At 39.9% G+C, this 27,676-nt stretch overlaps 1 protein-coding gene across 1 annotated transcript; it reads left to right on the top strand.

The window, feature by feature from the left end:
- The first annotated feature begins 293 nt into the window (after positions 1 to 293).
- TBPL1 (TATA-box binding protein like 1) lies at positions 294 to 27,676 on the top strand. Its single transcript, XM_037132766.2, has 7 exons — positions 294 to 590; positions 20,700 to 20,878; positions 22,569 to 22,651; positions 22,808 to 22,871; positions 24,633 to 24,736; positions 24,870 to 24,964; positions 27,155 to 27,676. Exons 2-7 carry the CDS (start codon positions 20,744 to 20,746, stop codon positions 27,232 to 27,234), a joined length of 561 nt encoding a protein of 186 aa, XP_036988661.1. The 5' UTR covers positions 294 to 590; positions 20,700 to 20,743; the 3' UTR covers positions 27,235 to 27,676.

The raw sequence follows: 27,676 nt of genomic DNA, 5'->3' as shown, positions 1-27,676 counted from the left end.
AAGGTTTCGTCAAAAATAAATTATGTCCATTTATATTATACTTTACGCTAGAAATTACGTACTCATATTTAGGTATCGGCTAAAAAAGTGCACAGGACACAGAGGTCTTCTTCAAAACCTTTTTCACTGGCTCTAGCAAAAGTCTATAGCCCCAGTACCACTTTCGCTGCCCTCCCCCCGTTACCCGTCCCGTCAATCTCTCGGGCCCGAGGGGCCTGAATTCGTGACTAGGAAGAAGAAAGCGGAAGTGGGGAAAGTTACAGGAGCAGTGAGAGCCGGAAGTGAGTGGCTAGCGAGGCACTCAGTGCGCTGATGCTCTAGTCTCCGCGCGCAGTCTCTATGCTCCCCAGCGTCCAGTCTATTTATTGTCGCGGGGAAGCAGCAGTTGCCCGTACCCGGAACAACAAAGCGCGAAAGACGGAGCCCGAGCCTCGGGGGCTCCTAGCAACGGGCCGGGGCGGGAGTTCCATGGAGACTGGGGAGCGCGCCCGCCTCATCATCATCCTTGTCCTCCAGCTTCTCTTTCGCGTCCGACGCAACCGGCATCAACGCTGCAGCCGCGTCCTCTGCCGCCGCCCCCTCTTCCCACGGTAACCCCTTTGGCGACCCTGGGCGTGGGGGGGGGGGGGAGCGCGGGCGAGTAGGCGGCCTGAGTGCCGGGTGCGGGGAGTCTGAGCGCTGGGCCAGCGTGTGCAGAGCAGCGGCCGTGTTGGGGCTGGGCTGTGCGGGGGCAGATGAGGGAGGAGAGGCGCTCAGGTTGGGGAAATTGGTCCGCAAGCCTAGGGAGGGTCCAGTTCTTAGAATAGGGTGGCATATGGGGATCTAGTTTGGGATAACGAGGTGGGGGCGGGGCGTCACTGCCTGGGAGCGTTATCCAACGGGGGGTATAGGATAAAAAAAGAGGGGTTTTGTTTTTCCTGTTAGCGGCCACTGGGAAAGACTGGAGAAGGGAGCTTCCCCGTCTGTCTCTGTGGAGCCCTTACCCAGGAGAAGAGGGATCGCGCAGAGATGCTAGGGGGTCTGTTGTTTCCCCTAAAACTTGAGCAGCTTCTGCTGGAGCGGGAGGGCTTCCAAATATCACCTTCGCTGAAAGCCCCCTCCTTCTTATTATTTTTATTAGCCAAGAATATGAAGAAGGATCTAGAAACTAAGGAAGATAAAATGAATTGTGGGTGGGACTGAGAGGGGGCAAGAGTACGGAGAAGAGCTTAAGGATACTAGCCAGTAAGCATCCGAAAAGTAAATTTAATTCGGAGTGATGGTTTTTAAAACTCTCTTCTGCCGAGATGTGCATCTGCGAGCTGGAACTGCGAGCTGTGTCAGTATGCTCTTTGCAATGAGGCTCAAACTGCAGCCACATCTGTGAGCTCTCTGGCTGCATCTGTCACCTGCAGTTCCAAAGCGACACTGGCAGTTAACCAGCATGGGCTTGTGTATTTAGGATTGAGAACAGTGCCTTAAAATTGGTTGAAGAAAAGGAAACGAGCTTGATGTGATTTTTGAGTGAAGAAACAATGACAGATTCCCTAGGGAATTTGAAAAAGAAAGAAATATAAGGAGAAGGCTCAGCTAGAATCTGCAGTCTCTTTGAAAGTTTGAGAAAATGCCAGTTCATTCGAATGGAGAAGAAGCTTCTATCACTATCTTGTTCAAAGAATTACTCAGTTCTATATGTGCAATTAATACTTACCAGTTTATGATACCTCTTTAAGCCTTACATCACTAAATACTTAAAGCTTTTATACTTTTCAGAACTATTCTAGGTCAGTATATGAGGCTTTCCTGTGGCAGGCATGCTGAAAAGGCCACATAAACATACTGTAATAATGCCATTTTTGTGTTCAGTGGGAACAGAGCTTTTTATATAAACTTGATTATTGCAAATGAAAATAAGACTGATAATTCACAGAGGCAATTATTTCAGGCACCGCTTCTGTGTGTCCCCTACTTTTTTTGCTAAGCCTGGCTTCTCTTAAACAGAAAGATGTCATCCTTATTCCCTGCTCTCTCTTGTACCCTCTGCCCTCAAAAATCAGGCTCAGAAACTGTAATGATCTACTGTGTGTTCTTGAATTTCAATGATGCTAGAGTACAGTTTTTAACTCAGGCTTTTTCATGGGAGATTCAGTGTCTCTTGTTCAAGGAATTTCATGTGCAAAGAGGTGGGCAGTTTCTTTTTTAAAAGATGGGAAGTATAAAACACTGGGAAACTTAAAATTGCATTTTAATACTCTAAGAAGAAAACCCCAGTGTTGCTATCTTTAGGTTAATGGAGGAAGGATATAGCTGTTCTGTGAAGGACATGCTACCAGATGGCCACACTTGAGGCTGTTGGATGCTGAGCCCCAGGATTTTCATGGTACATATGAGGCACAGTGAATTTAATCCTCAGTGTCAAGGCTGCCATCACGCGTTCACCTAGACCTTATTTGCTATTGCCCCCATTCCTCCCATGTTTGTGCGGAGGGGTGGGGGTGCTGGGGGCGGGGCCAGGAGTCAAGCCGTACCTTCTATCTTTATTAACAGTCCATCCAATTGCTGCTTTCCCTGCTGTCTGTCACAACATTCGGTGTTGTCTTATTTCCTCTCCTTACTTAATCGTGTCCTAATCAAAAATGACTTTTTATGCTAGTTTTATTATTTTTGTTTCTTAGGGAGTTTTCATTGTGTGTGCTGGGCCTCTATTTCCCTTTCATTAATGTTACTTTGTTGCATTTTTCTCTCTGTCCCCCTCCCCTTTATTTGGAGAATCAGAGTGGTCCTGTCAGGTATTCTGTGTTTGTTCTGAGTGACTTGGTTGTGCGTTACAACAGGTAAGAGCCCTGTGCTGATCATCAAAAGATTGGATTGAAATGAGGCACGTAAGAATACTTGAACTTGGAGAATAAAAAGTGTTTTAGAAGTTCAGAAGTAACACTGCCATTGTAAACCCAGTCACTTTTAAAGATAAAAGAGTTATAGAGCCTGCTATGGATTTTTAATTGAACCTTAGACTTGCATAATTTTTAGTCTAGAAAACTTTTAACATTAGCCTTTTCTGATCACTTTGCCAGATTTAGGGGGACAAGTGAAGTGATTCTCACACATTTTTCTTCATCTGGAGAATTTTTGTGGATGTATACAAATACAAAATTTGTTATAAAGTAGAATGAATACATATGAAATACACAGCCAAGTGTTTTTGTAGAATGTCATTTCTTATGGGTATGCACACTATTTATAAATGAGCAAATATGGTATAATACAGTTGAGTGGGCATCAGTGCTGTTTTTAGGTGAAGGAGACCTGTAATAACCTGGTGATTTCCTTCTGTTGCATCATAGACCATGTGATGAAATTATTATTGCTATGAAAAGTAAAGTTTACATTGATTTTAGAAGAATGTATAGTAGAATATTTCCACAATGTCTCTTAGTCAAAACACTACAGTCAAAACCTGTAAATTTAACTGTATTGTGACATTTGAATTGACGCCCGTACTTGTTGTATCTTTTATATGCCTAATGCCGTGTCAGGTGTGCAAAGACTGGATCAGACATGTTTTTCTTCTGGTGCTTTTTGTGTGCTTATAGATAGCAGAGAAACGACATACATGGACACCAAAATAGGACAGACACAAATTTGAGTTGTAAGTCCTTTCTGACATATCGCTTGGTGCTGTGGCTCCTAGTGTGTGGATTTCCTTGTGTCTGGTGCCTGCTGAGCTAGAAGGTTCTTGAGGTTTAGGACTGGGTGTCACCCCTGAGTTGTGTGTTCATCTTCCCTGAATTGTGTGTTCATCTCGTGTGTGTGTGTGTGTGTGTGTGTGTGTGTACACTGTATCTGACATCGTTCGGGCTGCGCAGATGCGTCGACCTTTCATGTAGAAGAGGATGGTGTGTGTGAGTGAGTGTGAAAAAACAAGATTCCAGAAGCGTGTCATTAGTGGAAAGGAATCAGATCGTGTCAGAAATCACACAAACCTGGTTTTATCTTGGGATTAAAGGATGACAAGATGCAGAATTTGCTTCCAATACCTAGTTTGATACTGGAAGTGTGCTCCTGGGGATCGTATAAAATGTTTCAAGAAAACACACTTAGGTGAATTCTGGGACAGTCAAATCAGCCTTCATGTGGGAGTTAATAATAAAACTTTAAAATTTCACGAAAAGAAAAAAATGCAGCACAGAGGTTTGTGTGGCCCCTTGGGCCTTGCAGTACTCATCCATCAAGAACATGAAAATCACACTGTATGTTCAAAGGCCAGAGTTTTCTCTGGACATGTGTGAATGAAATTAGGACCTTGTGTTTAGCACCATTTACTTCTGTCTGTAGACACTGGTCCATGACATGCTTTTGCTTTTTAACTCACAACTTTAAAAGAAATAATTTTTAAAATTAATTAAATGCTGTTAAACTTCCTCCTTCTGATAAATTAGAAGTATTTTCACTGAGACACAACGGTTTTGATCGAGATTAATTACACCTTCTTAGGATTTGGGTGAGTATAGAATTGAAGAGAATGGACTCTGCAGCCTGCGTGTGCTCACTCAGTGTGGTGGGGGCTGGGCTGAGCAAGCACTAGGTGTGAAGCCCTGAGGACAGTGCTCAGCAGAGTTAGATGGAAGAGTATTGGGTGGTGCTAGTGGCAGTGGTACTTGGTAGTGCAGTATAGGTGAACCATTGGACCACTTGAATGCTTCGTTTCTTTCATTTGGAGGCTTTCTATTAAAGCTTTGAAATTCTTTGTGATCACTGACTATTGGACTCATCTCTCCCTGTTAAGTTTGGAGGGGGGAGAAGCACTTTTGTTTTAATTTTGAATTGTCACAAAGGCATCTGGTTATCACTTATGGCAGATGGACTAAGTAAAAAGAGACATCTCTGTTTCTTGGAAAAGGAGGGCCAACAAAGCCTTGTCTGGCACTGTGTTGAAGCCATTGAAATGCGATTTCCCTGTGGACTTGACCGCTTGTTCAGCTGTATGGTACTTCTGAATAAATGCAATAGACTCCAATGGTTTCATTTAGCAGAATTAGTCTTTCTTTAGAAGACAGTACTTTTTTTACTTGTATAACCTGAAATGATGGTGAACTTGAAACTTATTGGTATCATTGTGAAGCCATTTAACTTGAGTTTTCTGTGTCACTATAAATGTGCTAGATAGTAGCTACCTTGTAATTTTACCAGTGGCCGAAACTGCGGCTGTGCTCCAGCAATTCAAGTGGCTCTAGAATGACAGCATGAAATTGCAGAATCACTTGGTTATGGGAAAAGGCTAACACCAAATACCGAGGCTGCCCAGTCAGGGGAGTAACTTGATGATTATAGCTTTTTTAGGTGCTACTGAAGGGGCTAACTTTAAAGTCAAGCCCAAATGTTATAGTTTAATTTTAACATGTATATTTGAAACCGCTGACTAGAAAATAAATATTTATGTTTAAATACAGTGAGTTGGAAACTGTTTTTCCTATTTGGCTCCTAGCCAAGCTTTAGTTTTTTTTGTTGAAATAATATTTTTATTAAATACGTATTGGGTTGTCCAAAAAGTTTGTTTTTTTCCTTAAGATGGCTCTAGTAGTGCTTAGTTGTCTTTAGCTAATTGAAACAGTTTTATTATTTTGTATTGTGACAGTTGTCATCTCAGCACGCATTAAAGAAAACTTACCAAAGCTGGTGAATTTTTGTGTAGCCACTTTAATATTGAAGATGGAAGAAAATGAATGATATTTTCGGCACAGTATGCTTTATTAGTTCAAGAAAGGTAAAAACACAACTGAAACACACACACAGAAAAGATCTGTGCAGCGAGCGTATGGAGGTGCTGTGGCTGGTGAAACGTGTCAGATGTGGTTTGTGACATTTCGTGTTGGAGATTTCTTGCTGGGTGATGCTCCGCAGTTGGGTAGACCAGTTCAAGTTGATAGCAATCAAATTAAGACAATAACTGAGAACAATCAACATTATGCCATGTGGGAAATAGCCAACATATTCATAATATCCAAATCAATAAAGTTATTGGTGAATAGTAAAAATGTGTCTTTTATTTTATGGAAAAAACTTAAATGGGCTTTTTGGCCAGTCCAATAGAAGTTTATATAAAATATATTATTAAAAGTATATTTTGCTTTAAATGTACAGGGGTAAAGTTTTATAACTCCTCTTTTGTGTTAATGCTGTTTTTGTTTGTTTTAGTTGGTTTTTATACGCCTTGCAAAGAAGATTGGCAAATATGCCTGTATTTAGAGGTGTGGGTTTTATTTTTCTATTTAAAGAGAGTAAAGTCTAGTTGATACTGCTGATTTGAATAACTACAATGGTCAGAGTAGATTTAGTATTGATATAATATTGTTAATATTATTCTCATAGTTATCATGGATTCTGGATCTAAAAAAGACTGAGATAAGCAAGGAAATGATCGTGTCTATTTCTCTTGCTCGCTCTCTCGAACACACAACGTGTTAGGGGATTTGTAGGAAAATGTGATACCATTGTCCATAATGAAGCCTGCTTGTTTTGAGATAAAGATCTAACACATTGTTAATGTTTCCCTTAGTTCCTTCTAACAAAGGGAACAGATGTTACTGTCCTTGAGATATGAAGCTAATAAAGCAAATGTGTAACCTAAAAGTGCAAATATGAATGAAGAGGGATATTTGTTTTTGAGTTCGCTCAACATTTATAGAACCTGTTGTTTGCACCGACTCAGCTAAGATTTGTGGCGAACCTGAAACTTTTGTGAAACAAGAATTAACTAACTTACTTTTTTTTTAGTTTACTTTTATTGAGCCACAAAGCCTTTTTTTTTTTTTTTTACCTGCTTATGGCCACAACGACCTTCTTGGGTATTTGTTATTCGTGTGCATGTGCAGCCTAGTGAGCACCCTGTGTTTGCTCGCAGGCTGACCACACCCCCCGTGTCTCTGCTGGCGGCAGGTTAGGTGGTCGCAGGAGGCATAGCCATGTTGAGCACACAGTCACCAGTTCATCATCAGTGGACTGTCCTCAACACAAACGTCGCATGCGAATCTCAAAGACACATTCGATTTCTTAACTCAATTCTGTATTCTTTTTTGATGGCCGTGGGGAACCGAGGATAAGGGATGTGACAGGTCTTGATAGTTCACAGCTATATTATTAATACTTTTATTTTCTCAGCAGCATATTGCTATTGTAAATCTTTCGGTCAGTATAACAGAGAAGACTCTTGGTTGGCCACTAATCCTGAAAATTCTGTTTCAATGCATAGTGTAAATTTACTTGGATAATTGTTAATGTGTATGCACATTAAGAATATGTGCTTTTTAATTTATTCTTTCTAGGCTTTTTGTTTTGGGCCGGTTAAATTGGAAGATTTTCAGTCTTAAACTATATTCGTAACTTAATTTGTCTTGTGTTGTATCTTCACCCTCACTCTGTAAAGAGGGGAAAACTGGCATTGTCACCAAACCCTGCTTCATGGGCTGGTTGCTGGGCCCCAAGTGACTGACAGGGTAGCTGGTCTATAAGCAGCTGTCATGGAATGAACTTAGTGTGTGGTTGAATTAGGGCCTTGGGGTGAAATGGAGATCAAAACCCTTAGGGGAGGGAAAAGGAAGTATGTATATCAGAAGTGCTGAGGGCCTGTATATGTGTTCTAGTTAAGGTAATTCTTTCCTTACATCAGAGATGCATTATACTTCTGTATTTGTAAAAGCTCCTGGGACACAGCTGCCCTTCAGGGTTTGGGGGTCTGAACTAAAACAACGATAACGTGTTAGGTGCAGGAGCCCTGAGTGTAACATAACATACGAAGTGAGATGAGGAATAGCAGGGCACTGTTGGGGAACGTGCACGGTTTGGGCTCCGGAGATTCCTTACTGTTACAGGGAAAGACGTCTATTCTCCACACCTTTTCCACCTTCATAGTTCTTTCTTTTAATTGTTCTTAAAGTATTCATTGAATTCACAATTATTGGGTTGATGACCAAGTGCCAGTTACTAACCCAAACTTTAAAGACACATCTACACGAAGTAGTTCTCTTCGAGGACCATGGCACCCTCGGTCTCACAGGAGTCGTGGTACAACGGTGTCTGCTGTGCCCTCCACGTGGTCCTTCCTCCCAGTCTTTCGTGTGGCTGGCTCCTTATTCTTCAAGATCTCATGTTAAGAATTTCTCATTTGTTAGGAAATTAAGAGGCCTTCCTAGATCATTCCTCCTATAGTTTCTCTTGAGGCATCTTACTTCCTTCGTAACATGGAGCATGTTCTCTATTTAAATTTGTGTCTCCATTTGTCTGTTTCTTCCACTGGAATATCGTAGCTACCATGAGGGTTCCTTGCTTTACTACTTTGTTCTGAGCTTAATTCCCAGTGTCTAGCCATAGTGCTGGCTTCACATTAGTTGTATGCTGAGTGAACTCAGTTATGAGTAATAATTAGTTGAAGGAATGGGGAAGGGCATCTGAGGCAGGTATAAAATCAGGAAAGGTCTGCTATTGAATACAAGAGGATTGGTAAGTTGAGACTGCTAAAATGTATTGGAAGTAGAAAAGCTTACAAAAAGTACCATATTTTCAGACTATAAGACACATTCCCCAATTTGGGAGGAAATGGGGGTGCATCTTATAGTCCGAATGCAGCTTGCCTGGCTCATGGGGGCAGGGGGGGGGTGGTGGAGCAGGGTCGCTGCTGCATTTTCCTCCCAAATTGGGGGTAGGGATGCATCTTATAGTCCAAAAAATACGGTACATTTGAAAGGTTGAAGCTTGCCGTTCCAAGCAAAACAACTTAGATTCTATTTTGTCCATATAATAGAGCCAAGACGTGTTTCTCTTAAGTGGTGTGCGGCACTGTTAGGAAAGTAGTTCTGGTTGCCTATTTGGTAGACGGGCCAGATTGCGGAGATTGCAGGGAGAGCGTTCCATTGGAAGGCTGTAGCCATAGTGACATGTGAAAGCCTAAAATAACACATTGGTGCTTTGGATGCAGAAAAGAAGCTAAATCGTTTGATCGGAAGTTAACTGGGTATAGGAGAGAAGAGAGGAAGGATGATTGAAACTTCTGATTCATGTGTGTGAGTGTTGGATGGTGGCTCCATTAACTCAAATTAAGACAGCAGGTATTTTTGAGGGGATTAATTAATTTTGGATGTGTTGGTTTAATTTAATGACTGTGCCAAACAGGAATAGAGTTTCAGATCTCTGATAGGTCAGGATTGATGGTAGGAGCCGCAAACTCATGTATAGCAGTTGAAGCCTGAGAGCTTAACGAAGAAAGGGATTTAAGGCCGTGACCTTCAACTCAGGGATCTTAAACTCATTTGAGAATATGAAGAAAACAATGGCCTCCTCGGGTAACATACCCGAATTGTGTGTACATACATAATTGCAGGGGGTTCCTCAGCTGTGGAACCTGCCGTTGCGCTGAAAGTACTTCTGACTTAAGGAGCAGATGGAAAAGTATTTGAGATGGGAGGAGAACCTAGGAAAGGTGCCTCAGAAGCCAGAGGGAGGATTTTGAGAATTGGGTTCCCAGATGAGGGAGTTTCAGCTGGGACATTGGATTCAGCAAGGAGCCATTCATTCAAAACTCAGTACACCCTGCGGAGGCAGAGGCAGAAGGCGGATTGTGATGACTTGGCACATGAATCTGAGTTTAGGAAACAATGTGTGCTAAACAGAGTACAGAAATCTTGATGTACTCCATGCCCAACAGTCCTGGTACGAGAATATAGCCCCTCTAAAGGACCTACTTACTGAAAGGAAGATTCCGTTATTTTGATGGCCTATTGCGGCAAGGTGTTTCAGCCCAGTAGCTCTTAACCAGGTGCCCGTTAGAAACAACTTGGAATTTTTTAAAAATCAGGACCCTACAACGTTAGTTAAACCATGTCTTTGGGGGTTGAGCCTCAGAGGTTTCTGTCTGTTTTGTTGTCATCCAGTTAAAAACCAGTGTTCCAGTTGTAATACTTCCTTATTTCTCTGGTCGTGTGTTCTATGTCACAATTCTTTCTTTTGCTTGTATGTTATTTAATTACCCAGTTTACTGTTGTGCCACTTTTAAAGCATTGCCCTTTAATTTTTCTCATACACCTTAGTTTCCAGTTTTAAAAAATGTATGGCTTTCCTCTGATCTTCAGGCAGGTTCTCCATGTCATTTATCATTTTTTGAGTGACACATCCTCAATCAATTAAAATCTGACCAGTTCTGAGTAAAACCAGAAATCCTTAATCATGCTTATTATGTGGAAAGGTATTTACTGTGTAATCATGTTCGCTTTTATTTATGTTACATTTTTTACTAAATAGTAAAAACTTTTTGCGTAGAACAGTGTGAACTCTGTACAGTACTATTCTAAGATGCTAATTTTATAACCTTGCCTCCCTGTCTTCTTCACATGGCAGTCATGCATGACACAGACCTTTACCAGGTTTCTGCATTAGCAGGCACTTTATGTGAAGGGTAATCCTATGGAAGCAGTAGAAAGGAGACTATCAAAATAGGAAACTTTGCCTGTTGTGTTTTCACCTGGCAGTGCTTTCTTTTGATGACATTCTTGATGAGCTGTCAGCAGTTCAAGTTCGAACCCTGCGTTCACAATCATGAAATAAGCCAGAATAAAGGGAAGAGTGAACTTTGTACATGCCAGCCGTGACACCAAACAGAAGCGGAGAGAGGGTTTATTTGGTTTGCTAGCTACCTGGTGAATTAACAGTTATACCTGCAAAGAAAATAATAACCTTTACAAAATTATGCTGTTTTATTAGCATCGGCATAATGGTTAAGTTAGTTTCATGAATTGTAGTTACATATGGATAACTTGGGGCAGATACCAGGATTCTCTAGAAGAAGAGAAACTCCCTAGTTTTTTAAATAATCACCCATAATATGATAAAATAGGGGGCACATGGAAGACCTGTGGAAAAAACTGATGCCTTATATTTGAAATGAAATGAAGATGATAAATTTACATTTTAAATGAAAATAACATGACAAACCGGTTCATCACATTTTAAAACCCAAACCAACAACTATTTATTTTTGTTTGAAATGGTTTTGTTGTTACTGGGGAGTTTTTTTAAATTCACTGTTAAATTTAGTTTGAATAACTGGAAATCCTTTTTATTTTTGAACATTTCTCTAACTATGGGTGAAGGAAGAAAGGAGAATAATAATAGTAACCATGGGAATAATTAAATTTGAATGCTTTGTACCACGTGCAAGCACTGAGCTATGTGCTTTGCACAAAATTTTGATTTTCACAACACTCTGTGATAGTGTTATTTGCCTTATTTTACTGGTGAGGACATTGAGGCACAGAGGTGTTAAGTAACTTACCCAAGGTCACATGAGTGATAAATGGTGGAGTTTAGATTTAACCCAAGGAAGCTGCCCCAGGGTCTGAGTTCTTAAACCTGTGTGTGTGTGTGTGTGTGTGTGTGTGTGTGTGTGTGTGTGCACGTGTTGCTTTTTCAACGCAAGCTGACAGTTAAGCTTTTACAGCCACTGTATTGAATGTATTTAGTACCTTGGGAACTATGCCAAGGCTAGGGCACAGAAATCAGTAATTTTCAATAAAGATTTTACTTATTTTTAGAGAGAAGGGGGAGGGAAGGAGAAAGAGGGAGAGAAACATCGGTGTGTGGTTGCCTCTCACATGCCCCCAACTAGAGACCAGGCCTGCAACCCAGGCACATGCCCTAGACTGGGAATCAAACCAGCGACCATTTGGTTCTCAGGCCTACGTTCAGTCCACTGAGCTATGCCAGCCAGGGCAGAAATCAGTCATTTTTGATCATGCATCTGAGAAGCTTATTGTCTCCCAAGAAAACATATATAAATAAGAAATTTCACGAGGTTGCAGAAAAATGCGGTGATAGTGGTGTATGCACTCAGAGTAGGGCTGCTCTGTCTCAGTCTTGGAGATGAGATGTCTTAGTCCCTTTGATTTCTTATTTTACCCATCGTGATTTTAGTTACCTTTTGTACTAGGCTTTCCAAATGTTCACCAAGTCTGGACCTTGTCCTGTCCTGAGCAGTGGACCCTTACCTGATTTTTGTGTGTCTCCTCTTGGATGCCTCACAAGTGTCCTCAAGCCAGCCTGTCTGAAACAGGTCCCTAACCCCTCCTCTTTTCACTGTCTCCCCTGCAGACCTGCTCTCCCTCCCCCTGGGTTTCTGCTTTGGTAAATAGTATCTTAGGCCACAAACCTGGAGTCTTCCTTCATCCCCCTCTCCCTCCGCCCCGCCCCTCATCAGCCACAAAGCTCTGTTCACTCGTCTCCTGGAAATGCCTCTCTCCTCTCTACTTCTTCCCACCTTCCTTCCCCCTGCCATTGCCCTGCCGCTGCCCTCTCTCCCCAGCACGGCTGCACTGAGGACCCCCACTGAGTTTTCTGCCCATTCCTGCCTTCTAGCCCAGTCTCCTGTCCCAGAAGTGATAGGGTTTTTTGTTTGTTTGTTTTGGTTTTTTAATTGTTCAAGTACAGTTTTCTGCCTTTTACCCCCATCCCAGCCCACACCCCCCCCCCCGTCCTCCCTACCTCTGTGTCATTTCCACGGCCCCTTGTTATTGTCCATGTGTCCTTTCGAGACAAGCGATAGGTTTTTAAAAACAAATACATCATCTTTTGCTTCTGTTTTAGCTCACTGTCCTCTCAGGATAAATATGGAAAGTTTTAACATGGCCTGTAAGGTACGATTTGACCCTTGCCCTCATCTCCAGCCTGTTGTGCCACTTCCTGCTCACCCTTCACACCCGAGCAGCCTGACTCACCTCCAAGCTGAGACTGCTAAATCCCTGTCCCCTCTCATGAGACTGAATGCCTAGATTTCCAGTCCATTGTTAGAGAATTGATTGGGTGAAGGTGGTGCTCAGCTATAGAACAAATAGGAGGAGCCACGGGGCGGGGGGGGGGGATCATTTTTAGCAGAAGGAATAGCATAAGCAGGCAAGATATTAATATCCTTTGCATGTAAGAGCCTATGTAAATTGGTAAGAAATCTCAGAAGGAAAATGAACAAAGGACATGAGACAGTTAACACAATAAATACTAGTTAGTAATATTTGAAAAGCTCACCCTCTTTAGCATGCAAGAAAAATCAGGTCAGCATTGCTGGTTCTTATTTATATCAGGTTGTCCAAGATTTGCACAAAATTCCTTGTTTACCAGCTGTGACAGTATGTTCACATGACCGCAGTCTTGTTTGATATGCACAGATTAATGTACGGATTCACATGTGTCTGCATAGGCATAGAAAAAATGTAGTAGTTATCACTGTGGCAGGGTTGTGGGTGACTTTCTTCCTTTGAGTATTTTTTATGTAATCACAAAATGACACGTCAACCGTTTGTAAAAGCCATACAGTAAAGCATCAATTTGAGATACTAAATCTATACAAAATTTTGCTTTCACATAAGGAATTGACATGCTAAAAGTCACGTCTTTGAGTTTAAATCTCCAAATTTGAAGCTGTATTCAGTAAGTGTACTTTTTGTCTTGCTGTCTGTAATTAGATGTTAATTTAAATTAACACTAATGTTAGCACTGACTAATACCGCACTTGACAGTAGGGGTGTGGATGGGGCAGAGCTGGCACGTGTCTTTCCTGAGAATCCACATCTTGGACACCAAAATTTTCTTCCCTTACTGACCCACTGTAGTACATTCCCAAATAGTGGGATTCTTTTTTTTATTGATTGATTTTTAGAGAATGAGAAACATCAGTTTGCCGTTCCACATATTTATGCCTTCATTGGCTGATTGTTGTATGTGCCCTGACCTGGGATTGAACTTGCATCCTTGGCCTATTAGGATGACACTCCAACCAACTGAGCTGCCTGGCCAGGGCCATGAAATTCTGAAGTAGGCTACTGCTTGAACATTTTTAATATGGGGTGGGTATTAGATTATATGTTCTTAAATTGCCAAACATTTTTTTTTGTAGCTGGAACTTCTTCCTGAGAGTCTAAACCACTGACTGATTTCTTCTTAAACAGACGTTCAGAAAATCAGCGTCATTTAAATTTTTCTTCACTACTTTTTAGGTACCACTACAAATATTTTTATAGACTGAAGCATAAAATGCATTCCTCTTTACTGTTTTTTGAAGTGACAGTTGGTGGCAACCCACAGTTATTATTGTTAATTAATTTCCAATAAAACTTTTTTTGGCCCTGGCTGGTGTAGCTCAGTGGATTGAGTGCGGGCCTGCGAACCAAACAATTGCAGTTCGATTCCCAGTCAGAGCATATGCCTGGGTTGCAGGCCAGTTCCCAGCAGGGGGACACATGAGAGGCAACCATACATTGATGTTTCTCTCCTTCTCTCTCCTTCCCCTCTAAAGATAAATAAATTAAATTTTTAAAAAATTTGTAGTTTTCTTAATACAGAGTTTTTTAAATTATAACAATTTATTTTGATGCAGGTTATTCACATGAATGCTGTCTACTTACCAGTCTTAAGAATTAGTATCTAGATTGAGTAGAGATACAGTAGTTGGAGACATGCAGTAAACATAATTTAACTTTCTGTTTAACTTACTGTAATGATTTTTTGGTACCTCAAACACTTTTGCTTTTACTTAGCATTTGTTATGCCTTATATTTTATGTTGGTATGATATGCGATCCTTCCCTTGGGAAATACAAGGATTTTTGTGACCAGGCATATTATTAATAATATTTTTTCCATGTGGTTAGAATACAGAAATGCCAGCCCGGAGGACTGGCTTGGGCCATGCCTGCGAATAGGTCCCAGGCCGGAATCCCGCCCTGCCCACCAGCGAGAGAGGGCGCAGACCTGCTCACCGCCTGAGCCCTTCCTTGCCCCTCAGTGCGTCCGACTTGCCTCCTCCGCTGTCCCTAGAACATTGAGAAGTTCAGAATTGGGATGTTAATTTAACTAAACTAAGATGCTAGCTCTAGAATTGAAATAGAAATTTAGTATATAATCCCTAAATTTATTTATAGTGTGTCTTCATCTAAGAGTTAGAATCAGGAATTTGGGAATTAGGTGGAATCTTAGAAACCATCTGGTCTCGTCTCCTAACCCAACAGAAAAGACTTGTTCTGTAACTTTCTTAGCTGTTGATTAATGATCTGCCTTCCCTGTTTCTTTGTTTTTCTTTTTCTTTCTTCTTCTTCTTTTTTTTATATCCTTCTGGGGATCCCACTACTTTGCCAGTATTTGTTTTTTTGATGTGACTTCATGAAATCTACTTCTGTGTGATCTCTGAAAATAAAAACATTTCCCTTTGTTCCCAGATATTTGAGAACAACGGCTGTTTTTCCTTTCTTGTGCTAAGGGTCCTGAGACTTTTCTTAAACAACTTTTTATATCCCATGTCACCCTACTTCCCTCTAAACATTGGTACCCTCTTTAAAAATCAGGGCAGGATGTTCTACGTGTTTCAAATGACTGTTTCTTCCTTTTGCCTGGATACTCCTGTCTGACCTTGAGGGTTGGTTTGTTTGTTTGTTTTGTTTTGTTTTCTTAAAAGTAATATAATTAAAACTTCATGTTTTAGTGTGACCTATTGTGATGAAAAATCTTTGTCTTAAACAGCTTTTTATTCGGTAAAATTGTGGAAATTTTCAGACAGATATATAGGGAGAGTAGTGTAACGAACACTCATGTTATCTGTCTCCTCCATTTAACTGTCATTAAGCATTAAAGCAGTAACAGGGCATTTTTGTCACAAGATACAGTTACACCTTACTAGGCAAATCTGTTCTGAATAATTGGTTATCTCAGTTTGTGTGTGTGTTTGCTGTGGTAAGATTCTAGATTCTAAGGGAGTCGCCTAAAACTGTATCCAAATCTATTTGTTACTAAGGCCAGATAGTGAGAAAATAACTGTGTTTTAAAGTAAATTACAGACATGCCATTCCCCCTTGAATGAGTTCTGAAAAATAAGCATATTTGTCTGCATAACCACTCTGTCACTAACAGAATTAACAGTAATTCCCTAATATCTTTTATCATTCAGGATCTGTATCTCTTAGAGCTGTTCACTTCAAACTGGGGTTCTGATGAAGGACCATGATATACAGAAGCTCTGGTCATTTTAATAAAAATGTGAACTTTTACATTAATCAATGTTAAATTTTATTTTATTGATATTGACTTATTCGGCCCAGGAAACAGCAAACTTTTTCTTAGAAGTCCAGGTAGTAACTAGTTTAGGCCGTGGGTCCTTTGGTCTCTGTCAGGGCTGCTCCGTGTGCGCACATTCTCACGTAGACACGTGAACACGGTGGCTTCAGTGAAACCCTTTGAACAGAACAGGTGTTAGCCCTTTGGCTGTAGTTTGCTGACTCCTGCCTGACCTGTTAAGGTCTTGGTTTTCTCTCTCTTAGTGTGGCTTTTCTCAAGCTTTGTATCAATTCGTTAAATACTGTTCAGTTACAATATTCAACTATGTGAATCTCCCAAACAGTAATGGCTGCCTTTTAACAGACAATGCTGTATGCTATGTACTTGATGTAGATGATTAAATTGAATCCTTAGAGGCGCCCTGGGAGGTACAGTGATACTAGTACCAATTTCCAGAAAAGTAAGGTATATTCTACACCATTAAACAGGTGTGAAAGAACACCCTTTCTCTAAAGGCAGACCTTTGATTGTCTCCGTCTTGGCCACAGGCATGTGTTGAGAGACTGTCAAGTGCAGCAGTGGCTTGGAATCACTGGGCAAAAATGTCTGTTTCCTAGTCTGCTGCTTGGGGAGCTGCGTAGAGAAGAGTTGGTTTAAATGGCATGTCCTACTTTTAGAAAAGAATGATCCCTGGGAGGCCATGTGGGTTCATGTTGTGTTCGCAAAGTGGTCTCTTCCCAGCCTGTCCCTTCCACCGCTTCTTAAATCATGGATGGTAATTTTGTTAAACCTTTTAGGCCCCTCCCTCATTATCTTCATTTGCAATTTGAATACACTTTAGCTAGAGTCATCTTTTCTGTATTCTAGGGTGTATTTTGGGTTTGGGTTTTTTTTTTTTTTTGCCTTTTGTTAGATTTTAGAGTAACGTTTGCTTTGTTTTTATGGCATTGTTTATTGTGGCCTTTCAGTTTAATATCCTGGTGTAGAAATTTTTAAATGTAGTAGCCTTGGGTGCAATTTGTCTGAAAAGCCAGGAGGTGGCAGTGTTTTCCAGGTGATACTTTAGGGTTGCAGGTTGCTGAAGTAATGTTTTTAAATATTGCTAAAGAACACAATATGTTCTTGTGTGTAAAATCATGGATTGAGGAAGAAGTTGCTTCAACTTCTACAATGTGTTTAACAGGAATTAGAAATGTTACATTTCCTGAAGTTAGGAAGGTGCACTTTTTGCTTTTTATTATCAGAAGGATATATTTAAACTCACACTAGGTATTTACTTCAGAAACTGGAAAAAACACCTGATTAAATCACGTTTTAATATTAGGCCTTGGGTAGTGGGAAAGTAACTGATTATTTAAATTTAAATCAAAATGGAACTAACTTCATTTTTCCTTCAGTAAACCTAGTATTTGTTAGGGTTTTTTTAAGAGAAAAATGTAGACTATAAAACAAGAGAAGAAAAAAAATGTTTGAGTCACTCAGATGCCAACTCAATAAAATAATTGTTAACATCTTGGCTGAATATGTAAACCAAAATGAACTCTAATCAAACATAATTTTTTCCCACATTTTGCACCTCTGTCCACATTCATGTAGTTTTATAATTTGTAAAATCTGTTTAGTAATCTGTTATATAAAACTGCTATACCTTTATTTAACCAGTCCCTTCAAGGTAGACACATAGGTTATTCTGTTATTAACAAAATTGCAATGTGTAATCTTATTTATACTTTGTTCAGTTTAATTTCTCAAGATACATTTTTTTAAAGATTTTATTTATGTTTTAAGAGATGGTAAGAGAGGGAGAAAGAGAGGGAGAGAAACATTAGTGTGTGGTTGCCTCTCACACACCCCCTATTGGGGACCTGGCCCTCAATCCAGGCACGTGCCCTGACTGGGAATCAAACCAGTGACCTTTCGGTTTTCAGCCTGGCACTCAATCCACTGAGCACACCAGCCAGGGCAATACTTTTGAAAAGGCGTCCTATCTGAGACTGCGCCTGGGTTTGCCTACATGAAAGACTACGCACATGCCTGGTGCCCAGGTGGGGCATGGGAGAGACAACCGGGTCAACGTTTCTCTCACACGTCGATGTTTCTCTCCCTCCCTCTCTTCCTCTCTTCACCTCTTTCTAAAAATAAATAAATAAGTCTTTGAAAAAAGTGTTGACTTCATAAACCCTATTAATGCAATAGTATTTCCTGAGGCTGCTTGCCACATTACTAATCTAGAATATGAACGCTACCTAGTTTAGAATATAAACTGCTGAGCTACAAAAATAATCATGGATTTGGAATTAATTTCAAGACTTCTTTGCATTCACAGAGATTTGCTTTCCCCCCGACCCCCCGACATACTTTTACCCTGCATATTGCCCTTGAGTTCTCCCCTCAGCTTATTTAATGATACTCAGAGAGGTAGACCTGCCTCTCTTTGTTTTAGCCTGTTTGATGGAAAAAATCTTTGCGAAGCAGTATATTTGACATAATTTTGGGGTTTTTTAAAATGTAATTTCTCTTTAATGAGTGTTTTTTGTAGTTTATTCTTATGGGATGTGTGTCAGTTAGGATGAGGTTTAGCTGCATGCAACAGAAATTCAACATGAAGGCCTTAATGTGGAAACTGGTTTTTATCTCATACTCAGGAAATCTGGAATTAGGAACAGGGATAAGGAGTTTCATGGTACCAGGAACTCAGGCTGCTTCTCCTTAACTGGTTTGTTCTACCACCCTTCCTCATAGTCTCACGATTCCAGGCTCCTTGAGCTCCAGCTGTCGCATCCTGACCCCAGGCAGCAAGAAGGAAGAAAGGCAGAAAGGCAAAGGGGGGGTTGCTGGCTTAGTTCAGCCCCTTTTAACCGACTTTCCAAAAGACACAAAACCATTTCATTTTACATTTCATTGACAAGACAGAGTCATGTGGCTTTTTGGCTGTACCTGTTGCCCAAGAACGGAAAAGGGTGGCACTTTATTTTGCCACGGGGTACATAGCTAGGCGTCTGGGTTCTGTTGCTTGTGAAGGAAGAAGGGCAGAGTGGATGCAGGGTGAGCAGCTAGGAGCCTCTACTTCGCAGTTGCAGTGTCATCGTGGGAAGTGATGCTCAGATCTCTGTTCTGCCTGTTGATTTGAACCTACCGTATCCATACTTGCTGTCATGTTTGTGTTATTATTTTCCAGATATATGTGCTAAGTACTTTTCACGCATTTCATATAATCCCCGCAACACCATCTATTATTACATACCATGATTGAGAAAACCAAGGCACACACAGATTGCACAACTTACCCGAGTTCTCCTAACTACTAAGTGCTTAGTCAGACATTGAGCCTGCTGCCTAAGATCAGTGCCAGTAATGGCCTCTGTCCTCTGCTTATTAATCTACCTGTGCATCTATTAATCAGGGCCACTGCCACCCCTGCCTCACACCTCATAGATAAAAATCATTTGAGGTTGCTTAAACACAAAACAATAATCAGGTTGAAAGGAGCATTAAAGTTGAGAAAATGCAATGAACTTGAGGTACAGTTAACACGCAGAATTAGATGCAGTGTAATCCTGGATAGGTTCGAGAAGTCTTGGGGTCCAGCCTGTCATTGTGTCCTAGGACACTGAAAGGCAGAAAAGCAAATCGAATTGTCTTTACTTGGACTCTCGGCATCTTCATTGTTTTAGTCACATAAATAATTTGGATTCTTACAAAAGACACTAACTAGTTATTTTGTGGCTGCAAGGAATCTTAAAGATCGTTATAATAATATTGTATTTTCTGATTTTCTCTTTGTGGGTTAGGGAAGCTACATTATCATTAATAATTTCTCTTAAGATATGGAAACCCAGTCAGAGAGATTTGGGGGGGCTGGAATGTGGGTCTTACGCTTATTAGTACAAACTAGGGCTCATTGTGTTGGTTTATGGAAATTCTTCTGTCAGTATTTTTAGAGAGAGAGACATTTTGGAAGATTGTGAACTTGATGAAAATGGTGCAGTGCTGTTTGTTAGAGCTGTCCCCTCCCACCCCCCACCCCACTCCTCACACACACGGATCTGTGAGCTCCTTGGGGACAAAAGTCTGGGCCTTATTCATTTTTTTCTCCAGTTTCCTTACTAGATGGTAGGTATTCAGTAAGTGAATAATGAATGAATGACTAGTAAATGAGAAAAGTTTGTTCATAAATGTTATAAATAATATCCCTGCTTCCTTTAAACTTAAGTCAATTACTCTACTTGAATAGAGGAAAAATAGGTCATCCTTTTTATAACTCTAGCAAGTGTGAGGTAGGTTGTAGTACCATTAATGATTAAACATTGGAACCACACAGGTCACCCTTTGAAAGTGGTGTGTTTGGAGAATTGCCTGTGATACACCTAAAGCACAGTGGCTGTAAAGGCAAGTAGCAAGAGAAAAAACTGGCAGCCTCCTGGCATATGAAAAGCTAATTATTAAATTTAAGCAATGAAAGTTGGATGTTATGTGACATGTTATCTAAGACAGCATTTTTAATGGGGAAAGGAAGGGACATGATTTGATTTAACATTGAAAAATAATACAGATTTATCGTTTTCATTTTAGTGTTCAAGACTATTTGTAAAATTCAGAAAACATTTACATTTAATTACTTTATTTTGTTTTATTTCTCAGGATGTGATCTTCGTGGTGGGAAGCTAAGTTTTTAAACTACCCCAATGGATGCAGACAGTGATGTTGCATTGGACATTCTAATTACCAATGTAGTCTGTGTTTTTAGAACAAGATGCCATTTGAACTTAAGGAAGATTGCTTTGGAGGGAGCAAATGTAATTTATAAGCGTGATGTTGGAGTAAGTATCTGAATTTTATTATGTATGCTACAGAGCCTAATCGTAAGGTGCTATGAATGATGTACTAAAAATGTATTCATTCTCCAGATAGTTTATGAGCATCTTACCATGTTCTAGTTGCACCGACTGCAACAGTGAGCCCTGAAGAAGTGGCCCCTGCTCTGATGACAGAGCAGCTTTTCGAGATGCTTACCAAAAGAATTTGGTAAGATTCGCCGAGTCTTACCAAAGAATTTTATACTGTTCTCTCAGTTTCTTTTGACTGAAGAATAGGGCTTTACTGGCGTGTATACTTACTTACTCAAATATAATTATGTTTGAATGAATGGTGCCTTAAGATACATAGATGGATGGATGGATGTAAATTTTATGTTGTCATAGACCTCTTTAATTAACCAAGATAGTTGCTATTTTTTAGTAACAGATTGCTAAAAGTATGGCTTATATCCTGATCTGTGCATGCTAAAAGTTAAACCTATAATATTTGAAATGAAAGCTGATAACTTGCTTTCACCCTTAGTGTTTTGAGATTACATTACAAATGACAGTGAGGGTTCATTTGGCTTTTGTAAACCAAAGAATGATGAGATATATATCTTATATTTTTTATGAAAATTAAGAATATATATGAAGGCTCTGAGTTCTAGAAATTAGATGCCAGTATACCTAGGTAAATTATTGTTAGTTCTCATACTAGAAACTAAGTAAAGATGAATTAAATTCAATTAAAACTTTCAATGACACACAAAAGATTTTCAAGTTCATCAACAATTCCATCTTCATTTTTAAAGGAATAAATATATCCGCTAAAAAGTTTAGAGGCGCAACTGCCTAATGCTGCTTAACAACTTCTAACATACCATATGGCAGAGAAGTCATCTGTCCTAGGAAGGGTAACTGAAAGGCTGAGTTGATGGGCAAGTTGGTGGTAAAAGACAATTAAATGTAGTGTTGTGTTTTGCAGTTACTTGTGTTTGGAATTTTATCATTTATTTTAGCTCAAATTTTATTTTGGATCTTGGTTAAATTTTGTAGCCCCAGACTTAATAACTTTCTAGTTTGATGCCACGGCACCTGACAGAGAAAGAGAAGACCTCAGAATGTAACCAGTGTTTTAAGGAGACTGAAATTACATTTAGCTCCAGCTTTTCTCCTGCACTCAAAATGAGCGTACAGAACTCGAATATGTAGTAGGTAGTTCAGCTGTGAGACGCTATAAAGTAGTGATGGATACCATGAAGCAGAGGAAGCAGGTTAGATAGAACTTACAGAGGGATGAATGGACGGGAGTTTGGTGGCACGGTGGGGGGGGGGGCGCCTCTGCCGCAGTGACATCCGGTGAGAGACTCAAGTGAAATGAATAAGAAGGAACAATATTTCAGATGCTGCAGAACTCCTTAGGGATGAACACATTTGCCATAATTGAGGGTCCATGTGAACTATAAATTCCAGTTAAGGGACTGGAGTGGACTGAGATTTATATAAACCATGTATTTTTAACTAATTAAATGTCTTTTTGGATTAATGCATTTTTTTGTTCAATGTGGTATTTGATTTCAGAATGAGTGGGTGATGTAGAGAATAGTTATTTTGCTCTTAGGTAAGATTAGAGTAGTATTTAAACATTAAAGTAGCCACACAGAACAGAACCATATATAAAAGTTAATCCTTACTCTGTTTTTTTTCCCAGAAAGTATTAATGAAGCTTAGAAAACCTAGAATTACAGCTACAATTTGGTCCTCAGGAAAAATTATTTGCACTGGAGCAACAAGGTAAATTTCACTTGGGTTTTACTTTTAATTTGCCCTTCATGGAAGGGACAGTTATAGACATAGGAACAAAAATTATATGTACAGTTCGTCATGTTCCTCAGTATAAAATTGACTTCCTGTATAATAGTCTCTTTTTTTTTCTCCTTAAAACCATAGTGAAGAAGAAGCTAAATTTGGTGCCAGACGTTTAGCCCGCTGTCTGCAGAAACTAGGTTTTCAGGTAACATTTTTTAAAAATATCCAAACTGCAGATATTCAAGAATTTATTTTTGTAAAGTAAAAATTTTGAGTTTAGTAGACTAAAGAAATCTGTACAGAAATCACTCTCATGATTGACCATTTTCTAGGTTTTTTTATACTGTTCTTCAGTGCAAAAATTTAGTAGCAAAACTTGTCCATCTGAGTATTGTTAATGGATCCTGGCTTTTTTCAGATTGTTTCTTACAGAGAAACACCAACCTGTTTATGAGTTAACTACCTTTTTAACTCTTTTCTCACTTTTAAACAACCGTGACCCACCTACCCCCCTTCAAAAAAACGTTTCTTTTCTTCCTAAAGTATGTTTGTGCCAGTTTATCTTTTTTTAAGATTTTTATTTATTAATTTATTAGAGGGGAAGGGAAGGAGAAAGGAAGGGAGAGAAACATCAGTGTGTGGCTGCCTCTCACTTTGTCTTCGCTGGGGACCTGGCCTGGAACCAAGGCATGCGCCCTGAGTAGGAATCGAACCAGTGACCCTTCGGTTTGCAGGCCTGTGTTCAATCCACTGAGCTATACCAGCCAAGGCACAAAAACATGTTTCTAATCCTGTCTAGAGTGGTGTAAGTGCGAGGATGAGCAGAGAGCTGCAGGACCTGTTGGTGTGTATACATTAGTTAGCTGGCTCTCCTGCTTGTACAGTGACCATTGCCGGCAGGTTAACCTCATTAGCTATTTTTAAAAGGCATAAATTTGAGTAAAATTAATACATATTATGGACCTGCTAGGTCACTTGCAAGTAATGCATAAATGAAAGAAAGGTAAAGATGAGCCATAGTCCCTAAAGAGGTGATGAGCCTGGGCTGTTTGCAGTTTTGTCGGGAAGTGATGGGAAGGTGAGGTTCCCTCTGATGACTTCAGCCTCCCGACTTGGGAGATGAGAGGATACACTGAAGGGCCCGTGAGTGGCGGGGTCCAGGCGCCCCAGGCGGGCAGTGTAGAGGCCTGATTAACAGCAGGCCGCTTTGCACGATCTTACAGCTTTCTATAACTATCGTGTGCAGGTGCTTACTTGGAGAATGGTTAGTTACCCAGAATTGTGGTTTTACTAGGAGTATTTGAATAGGTGATCAAATAAATCTATTCAAGATACTGTTAGGAGTTGCTGAAGTTATTCACTTGAAAGGACATTATTTTTAGCCTTGGAGCCTCTTGTCTTAGCATAAAATTAGAAATGGTGAGAGAAATCGAAATGAATTAAAAGCACAATTTTATCACTTTATCTTTCACTCTGTTCCCTTAAAGAAAACAAACATCTAACTAAACTCACAGAAAGGCCATTTTTACCTTACCGCATGTAAGACGGAGTCTGATCTTTGAAGTTCAGTGTGCGCCCAGCTATTTATTTATTGACTTTTAAAGTGACACATTTTATGTTGACTCTTGAGAGGACTGTGCTTTGATTTTTTTCCTGTTTGCTCTCCTATTTCAGTAGACTAAATATCCCATTTAAAGTATCAAAAAATTAAACTAAATGGAAGACTCAGAAGACCACAGATGAGCGGCTGTAGTCAGGTTTTGTTTGTTTTCCTGGTGACACTTTTGTGTCTCATAATTACAGCATGTCATGTGTTACTGATGAAATTCTGGGGCCAAGCTGAAGATATTTGTTTTATCTAATTTGTTATATTTTTAAGGATTGAAACTTAATGATTAAGAATTTCCCTGATGAGATTTTTTGTTTGTTTCGGAATAATTTATTGCGCTTTACTTCTCTCCTAAAGGTAATATTTACAGATTTTAAGGTGGTTAACGTTTTAGCAGTATGTAACATGCCATTTGAAATCCGTTTGCCAGAATTCACAAAGAACAACAGACCTCATGCCAGGTAGGTCTTTAAAAAATCAAGGTGACTTGCCAAATTTGAAATTACTTGGCATGCTATAAGTATTTATATATTTATATGTTATCTATAAGTTATTGTAATGTATATAAATTATATTGTGGCTTTTTCTATATAGTTATGAACCTGAACTTCATCCTGCTGTGTGCTACCGGATAAAATCTCTACGAGCTACATTACAGATTTTTTCAACAGGAAGTATTACAGTAACAGGTATTTTATGATATTGGAACCACGCTTGTCATTTATGTGCTGAATAAAAGGTGCCCGTGGTGAAGTAGCAACGATGTCTGATTGGTCCCTTTCAGTAACTTGTGCCCTTCAGGGGGGACCAGCCCTCTGATTTTTAGCACTGTAGATTAGTTTTACTCACTTTTATGTGCTACTTTAAAATCGAATAACATACTCTTTTGTGTCTGCCATCTTTCCCTCATCTTCGTCCCAGGGAGGTCCGCCCTCCTTGTTCCGAGTGTCTGTAGATTGCTCTTCACGTGGCCGTCCTGTGCCCAGTGTGTGGTGCGCTGTGTGCAGGCACTCGGAGACTGGCCAGTTTGTACTGTTGTGAATATTCTAGTATATGTTGCCCTGGCTGGTGTAGCTCAGTGGATTGAGTGTGGGCCTGCGAACCAGACAATTGCGGTTCAGTACCCAGTCAGGGTACATGCCTGGGTTGCAGGCCAGTTCCCAGCAGGAGACGCACGAAAGGCAACCGTACATTGATGTTTCCCTCCCTCCCTCCTTCCCTTCCCCTCTAAAGGTAAATAAATAAAATCTTTAAAAAATATATTCTAGTATATATTTTCATAATTTTTTTTAGTTTATGATATTTCATTTTAAATAGGAGAAACCCATTTTTATGAACTTGATAAAGGTTTTAGATAAGAAAAATATTTAAATACAATCGGTACCTATTTGTACATATTAATGTGTACTTTGTTATTTGGAAGGGGTCTTTTCAAAACGACCTACTAGGCCTCGATGTCAAAAGGTAGCATTAGCCACTGCAGGATGCTTTTTAAAGCTGCTACGGTTATAAATTGTACACAGACATCACTTGGGAATGAGGCCCAACTCTTGCCACAATTGAATTAATGGACATTTCTTTTGTGCCTGGAGTTTTTCTTTTTATTCCCTCAGCCCTTAACGGAGAATAAAAATTATTCACACTATTAAATGCTCAACAAGGAAGTTTTAGTTTTGACCCATCCTGTGGGTTTTCACAACTACCTCAGAGACCTTCACAGCCAGGGCTGTGCCTGAATCTTGAAGACAGAGTGGGGAGGAGCCATCTGTGTGTTTCCTTCTCCCACCTCTGTGTGCACTTCAGAAGGAGCCCAGACTTTGAGGGGCTCTGAAGTGCACTGATAAATCTCTGAGTATAGAATAAAATGATGCATATGTAAAGTCTCTCTTTATTGAGTTAATAGATAACTAAACAACACAATAATGAACTAAAGACAATTGGCCTGCTTAATTAGTGTACATTATAGATTTACATCTGGAATATTTTATGAAATGTTGTAACAATTCAGTCATACTCAGTGGTTCCCATGGGCAAAGCACTATACTATTTGAAGAGGGTAAACTGATTATCAGGAAGGAATGGACCAGCCTAAAACATGGTCAGTACCGGCAGATTACAGAGTGGGCGCGTATATATGTTTTTAGGGTCCCTCTAGTAAGGAGGTATGTGAGGTTAATGAGGGCATTTTTATTCAAAATAAATTCTATGAAGATACTTTTTATTGTCTACTTTTATGTTTCTTTTAAGGTATTTAAGTGAAAGATTACATTTTTGAAAAGTTATTACTAGCATTAAATAGATTAATTGTGTAGCATCACCCCATTTCCGTGAGCTTGTTTCGTTTTCTATCAGTGGAGTGAGCTGTGAGGGTGGGGGCCGGATTAGCAGTAACTCTGTGGGCATTTTCAGACCATGTCGTTTGTAGCAGCCTTGCTACTTTGCAAGCAGCTTTGTGTTGTACTCTGCTGAGTTTCTCAGTGCCCCTGCGAGCTTCAGTTGTAGCCTAACCAGACTGCAGAGACCAAAAGGATGCTAGTTTTCTCTAGGCCCATCTGTCATTTCTTCCTTTAATAAGTGTATTATAGTGCTTTTTATTCTTCAGGTGCACGCTCCTTGTCTGCAGTTTTTTATGTACGCATTTTTCACAGTGGTGCCCTAAAACAAGATGAATAACGTTTTTATTTCAGATCCCCTTAAATTGTCTAGAAAGCAATTATTCTCTTGATATTTATTATGACTCTATTTAATAATGTGTATAGATTTTTTTAAACCATAACCCCAAAACTGTCTGGATACTTTTAGTTCTGAGAAATGAACTTTTTCCTAGTGTTCTCTTTGCCTCCTCTCACCCAGCCCTTCTTCCGCTGTGTTTGTTACAGGGCCCAATGTCAAGGCTGTTGCTACTGCTGTGGAACAGATTTACCCATTTGTGTTTGAAAGCAGGAAAGAAATTTTATAATTCTTCACGTAACTGGTTAGATCCCTAACTGAGCACCTTTGAAAACCTGCTGCACATTGGACTCAAAAGGAAAACTGGACCAACGGTAACTGAGGAAACAGACTCTTATTCCTTCACGGCTACAGTGTACGCTCCAGTCCCTTTGGATTTTATTTCAAACTTTGCTGTAATAGAAAAAGGAAGTTTACAAGACATGACATTGCTGCTTTTACAGAAGGACATTCTATTTATTTTCGCAGTAATTCTCATGTCCCCACAGGCAGAGCTGTCACGGTGTGCACTGCCTTGAATTGTTTTGTTGTTATTTTTTTCCAGTTTGAGCTAATGTGTTTTATTTGTGACTAGTCTTTTACATTTTTGTATGCTGAATATGGGCACCAAAGAACCTGTAAAAGTTATCTTTTTCAATTGAATGTGCACAAATAAAAGTTTGGAAAAGGTC

This window comes from Artibeus jamaicensis, unplaced genomic scaffold (genome assembly GCF_021234435.1).
Source record: "Artibeus jamaicensis isolate MK-2021 breed Jamaican fruit bat unplaced genomic scaffold, CSHL_Jam_final contig_387, whole genome shotgun sequence".
NCBI classification, from domain to species: domain Eukaryota; kingdom Metazoa; phylum Chordata; class Mammalia; order Chiroptera; family Phyllostomidae; genus Artibeus; species Artibeus jamaicensis.
The sequence above is the reverse complement of the archived record's forward strand: the minus strand, read 5'-3'. Positions and strand labels throughout refer to the sequence as shown.